At 37.3% G+C, this 8,047-nt stretch overlaps 2 protein-coding genes across 5 annotated transcripts in view; one reads left to right on the top strand and one right to left on the bottom strand.

The window, feature by feature from the left end:
* Krabd4 (KRAB domain containing 4) overlaps nt 1-8,047 on the bottom strand; it is a 55,015-nt gene that overhangs the window by 12,243 nt on the left and 34,725 nt on the right. The gene's annotated exons all lie outside the window — the stretch shown is intronic.
* On the top strand, nt 5,062-6,910 carry Znf674 (zinc finger protein 674). Its single transcript, XM_078034153.1, is given in 6 exon segments — nt 5,062-5,081; nt 5,910-6,179; nt 6,181-6,522; nt 6,524-6,583; nt 6,585-6,762; nt 6,764-6,910. Coding segments are annotated over 6 exon segments (1,017 nt in total).

Here is an 8,047-nt window from a genome sequence, read left to right on the forward strand (position 1 = left end):
ATTTTAAAATGAAACCTAGGTAATCATTAAAACTATGAACTTCATTTAAATGGAACTTTTCTCTCCCCACACCTTAGTTCTGCCTTTTACTGGCAACATGGGCACACTCAGTTTTGTCTTTTCTTTTTTGGCACCAGTGATTGAATGATGGGTGTTTAACCACTGAGCCACATTCCTAGCCCTTTTATTTTTTATTTTTAGACAGGGTCTCCTAAGTTGCTTAGAACCTCACTAAGTTGCTGAGGCTGGCTTTGAACTTGTGATCCTCCTGCCTCAGCCTCCTGAGTCACTGGGATTTACAGGTGTGTACCCCACACCTGATTAGTCTTTTCTTTCTTTATTCTTCCAGTTATCCCTTTTCCTAACCTCCCACTCTCCTATTCAACTACTAGACCATCTCTGGCTCTTTGAGTGAAGCAGGGTAAGAAAGAAGGGAGACTATAAAGAGTAAAAAAAAAGTCTGAACTATCCATATAGATGTAATCTGATACTGGTACTCTCTGCATGTGGCAGATTCCAAAGACTGAGTCTGCCTGTCCTTGGCACTTTTATGCTGTCCTTGGAATGTCCCAGTGTTCCTCCATTAGGCAGGTCCTCTTTTCCAACCAGTTATTTAATATATTCTCTGGTTCCATGAGTGACCTTCAATATCATTCTACTGAAGTCACCTCAATCCTACCAGAAAGCCCTCTTTCCAATGTAACCCAGCCCTGTTCATATCCAGGGTGCATATCTGGCTTGTAGAATGAGTGTGTGTGTGTGTGTGTGTGTGTGTGTGTGTGTATGTGTGTGTGTGTGTGTTCTGTGGTGGTAGTGAGACCTGCAATTCACCTCCCTTCAACCTCGTTGCTGCCATATGATGCCACAATCTGTCAACTGTACAATTTTTGTAGGTGGAAGTTAGGTGCCAAGTGCTCTGTGTCCCTTAAATGCTAATGGACATATGTCAAGTAAGTAATCTCCCTGAAGTCCTTCTTACTAGACTAGGGTGGGATGAACATATATTTATTTCGCCTATTTTAGGAGAGAAAAATATCACAGCTTTGCAATGATTGTTCAAAGAAATTTTTTCCTTAGATTATTCAACCTTACTTAATACACATACTTTTCTTTTTTTGTACCATGTATTGAACCTAGGGGCTGCTTAACCAGTGAGCCACATCCCCATACCTTTTTACATTTTATTTGGAGACAGGGGCTCACTAAGATGCTTAGGGCCTCACTACATTGCTGAGGCTGGTTTTGGACTTGTGATCCTCCTGCCTCAGCTTCCTGAGCTGCTGGGATTATGAGCATGTACCACCATGCCTGGTTTAACACTCATACTTTTAAGGGGTATATTTCAGCTGAAGGACATTAAGCAGTTTTTATCTACTCCTTTTAAATCCTACAAAAGGCCTCTGGACTGGAAAAGTACTTATCATTTATTGCCAGCCTTTGAAGCAAAAAGAGTAGATTTTACCATCATATGAAATCAACTCCCTTAGAGCATGGATTGTAGCCTGGTGGGCAGATTTAGCTTCCTGAAAAATCTAAAACTTCAGCTTTTGAATAGGAAGCATCAATGTTAAAATGCAAAGCTCTGTAGCCTTAGGTGGCAAAACAAATGGCACAGAAAGCATGTGATTTAGGCCAGGGCTGCATGATAGAACTAGAACTTACTGCAGGAAACAGAAGAGAATTGTAGATGCTTTAAATTTTGGTCCTTTAGTTAGTATAAATTGGTATCTTCTTATAATTTTTATTTCCTTGATTACTAGGAAATCTAACATTTCATATGTTATTAACTAGTTAGATTTCCTCTTCTAAGGCCTGCCTGTTTATATCCTTTGTCTATGTTTTTGTTGAGCTGTTTATCTTTTCTTTTTGCTTTGTATATATTCTTTGTATATTGTAGACTTCAATTTTGCGTATAGTCAATAGCCTATTTAAAAATATATTTTTAGTTGTAGATGGACACAATACCTTTATTTTGCTTATTTAGTTTTATGTGGTGCTGGGGATGGAACCCAGGGCCTCACACATGCTAGGCAAGTGCTCTACCACTGAGCTACAACCCCAGCCCCTCAACAGCCTTTTCTTAGTCTAAGCCGTTTATGGAGTTGTTTTGAAATAAGTCTTAATTGCAATGTAATCAAATTTATCAAAGTTTTAGTTTGCTTTTTGTATATATAACCTTAAGTAAGGTTGTACTTTTTAGTTGAGTACACACACACACACACACATTTACTCTGATGTTACTATTTTCATATTTTATTGTATTATTTATATAGCCAGCTTTTTCATGACCTTTTTTCTTGCCTTAGATGGATTTTCTTTACCCTCTGCCTCTTGCCCCTTGAGTCATTATCCTTCTGAGTGATTCAAGTACTAAGCATTATCTTTAGCCAGGCTTTATTTATGATAAATTATCTGCTTTATTGTCCAAAAATGTCTTGGTTTTGTCATCTTTCTTTACAATAATTTATCTGGGTACAGGGTTCTAAGATGACAGCTTCTGTCAGAACTTTGAAGATATTATTCATTAAACTTCTGGCTTCTTTTTATTTTTTCCCAAAAAGACTGACAAAAATGGGCTGGGGCTGGAGCTCAGTGGTAAAGCAATCACCTAGCATGTGTGAGGCACTGAGTTCAATCCTCAGTACCACATAAAATAAATAAGCAAAATAAAAGTTATTGTGTCCATCTACAACTAAAAATATATATTTTTAAATATCTGACATTGATATAATTGTTTATAAGGGATTTAAATTTTTCTCCATGGAAGCTTTTAAATTTTTCTTTCTGATTTTTAAGTCTTGTGGTTGCACTCAACTTTATGTGAGTGAGGATTTACTTTTATTTGCCACACTGAGGACTGTGGGTGTAAGATTCATGCCTTCCTTTCACTCTAGAAAACTATGTCATTGCCTCTTCAAATATATCCTGGGTCAGCGATCCCCAAGACTACTCCCATATTCTGAGATTTTCTAGAAAGAATTATGGGACACAGCATATAGTTGTATTCACAGATAAGTTTATTGTAGTGATGCCAAGAATATACAACCACATTATAAGGGGAACAGCACAGGCAGAGTCTGGAAGAATCCATTTGCAGGCTCCCTTATGCTGTCACCCTCCCATGAGGGGGCTTACAGAGCACTCTTCACCCAGCATCAAAATTGCAGCAACATAGGTGTGATGTTTATTATGCCCAGGAGAGACCATTAGAGACTCAGAAACTTTGGTTTTTATTGGAGGCTGTCATACAGACAAACTGCTTAGCATATACCAAAATTCCAGACTCCCAAAAGGAAAACAGGTGTTCAGCATAAAACACAGTGTTTGTATAAACAGTGGAGGCACACAAAACCACGCTTACCAGTCAGGAAATTATGAGAACATTCCTGAAATCCAAATTCCCAGATGTCAGCCCAGGGCCAACTTGTAGGCTGGCCTTTGTAAGGAGAACAGTATCAGGGCTGCTATATTAATCTTTTTCTTGGCCTACAGCCCCACTCCCTTTTTTTTTTTTCCTTTTCCTTTCCACTTGGATCTCTTAATAAGCTTATGTTGGAGCTTCTAATTATTTTTATTTCCCTTATGTTTCCATTTCATTAAGCTTTTATGCTATATCCTGGGTGGTTTCCCACAATCCATCATTTAACTTATTCAATTTATCTTTATAGTGTACTGTTCAACCTCTCTATTTAGAGTTTTTAAAAAATTTATATTCATATTTGTATCCTAGCTTGTATCCAAGTTTTCCCCCACAGTCTAGTTCTTAACTCTTTGTATATTTAGAATATTTTAATTTATTTTTATCTATTTTGGGGGGCTGCTAGGGATTGAAGCCAGGGGAGCTTTATCACTGAGTTGCAATCCTAGTTTATTTATTTATTTATTTATTTTATTTTGGAGACATGGTCTCGCTAAGTTGGGTGAGGTTGGCCTCAAATTTGCAATCCTCCCGGTTCAGCATCCTAGGTTGCTGGGATTAGAGGTATGCATTACCACACCTGGTGATATCTGGAATATATTTACTTTAAAATCTAGATTGTTACATTATCTACAGTTCTAGAAATGGGAGAATCTTTTAATGTATCTGTTGATTCTCTTTATTGATGATTCATTTCCTTGTAAGGTCTAAATTATTTTTACATGTTTGATTTGGTTTCCATAGATGTTCTGTGAGCCTTAAGCTATAAAAACATGGGAAATATTTTTTGGAAATTTTTCCATTGCTGTGAATCTACTAATAACAAGACCAATTTTATGTTAATTTTTCGTTATGGGCTCTTGTACTACACTTGTAATCATGCAGATTGAATCACAGAACTAGGCTTCTGATTTCTTTTATCTAACACCATTCTTAACAATTTCTTTGGCCAGCAAGGAGTGTTTCTAGTTTGTATTTAATAAACATGCAGGCCCCTTGTTATGCCAGCTTGAAGCAAAAAATAGGTTCTCCTTTCTTGAACACTTGTGCCCTGAGGTCTGGATTCCTATGCAAGGCTCCAAGCTTCACTTTCAGTTTACCCCATCATTGTACATTCTCACTTCAATTTTTTATGGGTGGTAAGGATAGTACCCAGGACCTTCTGTATGCTAGCCAAGTGCTCTACCATTAAGCTAAATTCCCATCACTCTCACCACTTCATTTTTGACACATAATACATTTTTTTGGCTTTGTACTTGGCTGCATATTACATTATTTTTTAGAATTCATGGTAGCATTCTTTACAATTGCAATTGGAAACATGGGGTGGTGGGCATGGGGAGGATCCATCCATATGATCATAATATTGATAAGAATTTACCATAGGGCATTTAGAGATCCATGTTATCCCATATATTGTAGCAAATTTTAATGATTCATCGCATTTTTCTCCTAGAATTCTGGGAAGTTGATGAGCAGATAGATAACTACAAGGAAAATCAATACAGACCTCTGTGGCAAGCTGCATTCATAGACCAGGAAACACTGAAAGATGAAAATGTTCAAGAATGCAGAACATAGAGAAAAATCATTTATCTAAGCAAATTCTTTGTTTCTATAACACAAAGATACCCTAAATATTCATGGAGAAGATGTTTAAAACGTAATATAGGGCTGGATCCCCAGCCCTATATATAGCTCAGTTCGTAGAGTGCTTGCCTCACATGCACAAGGCCCTGGGTTCAATCCCCAGTACCACAAAAAAAAAAAATAATATAAATGGTCTTAGTCAAATGTTCTCTCTGATGCTAACACACAAAAAGGAGGGAGGGGAAGAGTAGAAGTTCATTGGATTAGAAAAGGGGAATGAAGGGAAGGGAGGTAAATGGGAATAGGAGAGACAGTGAAATGAATCTGACATAGCTTTCCTATGTTCATATATAAATACACCACCAGTGTAATTCCATATCATGTACAACCACAAAACTGGGATCCTTATTAGAATAAGATATACTCCAATTGTGTATAATATGTTAAAATATACGCTACTGTCAAGCATATCTAAAAAGAACAAATAAAAAATAAATTTAAAAATAGAAGCTTTGTAAGAAAGATAGATTACAGATGTAAGGTAAATTGGAAATTATGTCTCCCTTCTAATCTTGATAAATCCTAACCTGCAGACAAATCTGTTGAACCCAATCAACAAGGAAAAGCCCCCCACCAGAAGCAATAAAATAAAAGTCAGAGAATTCAAACTGGGGAGAAATTCTATGAATGTACTGAATATAGTAGAGTGTTTATCCAGAAAAACCAACCTTATTTTCCATCAAAGAATTCACACTGGAGGGGTTGGGATTGTGGCTCAGTGGCAGAGCACTTGCCTTGCACCTGTGAGGCACCGGGTTTGATCCTCAGTACCACATAAAAATAAATAAATAAAATAAAGACATTGTGTCCATGTATAACTAAGAAAATTTTTTTAAAAAAGAATTCACACTGGAGAGAAACTTTATGAATGCTTTGAGTTTGCAAAAGCCTTCAGTCAGAAGATAGCCCTCACAGCACACCCGAGAACTCATTCAGGAGAAAAACCCTATGAATGCAGTGGATGTGGGAAAGCCTTTATCCAGAAGGCAACTTTTATTAAACATGAGCAAACTCACATGGGAAAGAGACCATTTGTATATGGTGAATGTGCAGAAGCCTTTAAGAGTTCTTATCATCTTATTAGACATGAAAGAACACATATTAGACAAGCATGCTAAGTCAAGCATTATACATCAAATGTCTCACACAGATGAGAAACCTAAGTGCAGTAAGTATAGGAAAACCTTTGATGAGAAGCTCATCACCATTAAACATCAGAAAACTAACAGAAAAGAGAAACCTTGTGAGTGCAGTAGATGTGGGAAAAACTTCAAGAGAAAGTCACACCTCTCTGTTCATCAGAAAATTCACACAAAAGAAAAACCCTATCAATGCAGCACATATAGGAAGACTGTTAGTGCAAAATCACATCTGTTTGGCCATCATTGAAATCATACAGGAGGGAAACCCTACAAATGAAGAAGATGTGGGAAAGCTTTCAGTGAGAGGCAACCCTATTGTCTATTAGAGAATTCATACAGGAGAGAAACCCTATAAATGCAATGAATGTGGGAATATTCTGTGAGAAGTCACCACTGATTAAACAACAGAGAATTCATATAGGAGAGAGACTCTATGAATGCAGTGACTTTGGGAAAGACATCAGTAGGAAGTCGACTGTCATTAGATGTCAGGAGATTTATACAGGAGGAAAACCCTACAAATGTAGGGAATGTGAGAAAGCCTTCCATGTGGAAATCAATTCTCCTTGCCTATCACAGAACTCACATGGGTGAGAAACCTTTTGAATACAGAGACTGTGGGAAAGCCTTCAGTAGGAAGTCAACCCTGAATAAACATCAGGTAAGTCACACAGGAGAGAGAATGTACAAATATTCTTGAAAAGTTAGATAATTTCACTAGTAGTTGTGACTCATGCTGTACATCAAATAATTCATCCTGGGGAATCATTAAGAATGAACGTTAGGGGGCTGGGGTTGTAGCTCAATGGCAGAGCACTTGCCTAGCACATGTGAGGCACTAGGTTTGATCCTCAGCACCACATAAAATAAATGAATAAAATAAAGGCATTGTGTCCATCTACAACTAAAAAAAATTTTAAAGCTAACTACATTAAAAAAAGAATGAGGGCTGGGCATATAGCTCAGAAACAACTCATATTTTTATTTATTATTAATTTTTTTAAAAAAATAAATGACAGCGGAATGTATTACAATTCTTATTACATGTATACAGCACAATTTTTTCATATTTCTGTATATAAAGTATGTTGACACCAATTCATGTCTTCATACATGTACTTTGGATGATGATGTCTATCACATTCCACCATCCTCGCTAATCCTCTGCCCCCTCCCTTTCCCTCCCACCCCTCTGCCCTATGTAGAATTCATCTATTCCTCCTATGCTCCTTCTCCCTACCCCACTATGAGTCAGCCTCCTTATATCAGAGAAAACATTTGTTTTCTTGGGATTGGGCTAACTTCACTTAGCATTATGTTCTCCAACGCCATCCATTTACCTGCAAGTGCCATGATTTTATTCTCTTTTATTGCTGAATAAAATTCCATTGTGTATATATGCACATTTTTTAATCCATTCATCCACTGAAGGGCATCTAGGTTGGCTCCACAGTTTAGCTATTGTGAACTGTGCTGCTATAAACATTGATGTGGCTGTGTCCCTGTAGTATGCTGTTTTTAAGACTTTTGGGTATAAACCGAGGAGAGGGATAATTGGGTCAAATGGTGGTTCCATTCCCAGTTTTCCAAGGAATCTCCATACTACTTTCCATATTGGCTGCACCAATTTGCAGTCCCACCAGCAGTATATGAGTGTACCTTTTTCCCCACATCCTTGCCAACACTTTTTGTTGTTTGTCTTCATAATAGCTGCCATTCTGACTGGAGTGAGATGATATCCTAGAGTAGTTTTGATTTGCATTTCTCTAATTGCTGATGATGAACATTTTTCATATATTTGTTGACTGATTGTGTATCCTCTTCTGAGAAGTGTCTT

This window comes from Ictidomys tridecemlineatus, chromosome X (genome assembly GCF_052094955.1).
Source record: "Ictidomys tridecemlineatus isolate mIctTri1 chromosome X, mIctTri1.hap1, whole genome shotgun sequence".
Classification (NCBI taxonomy): Eukaryota; Metazoa; Chordata; class Mammalia; order Rodentia; family Sciuridae; genus Ictidomys; species Ictidomys tridecemlineatus.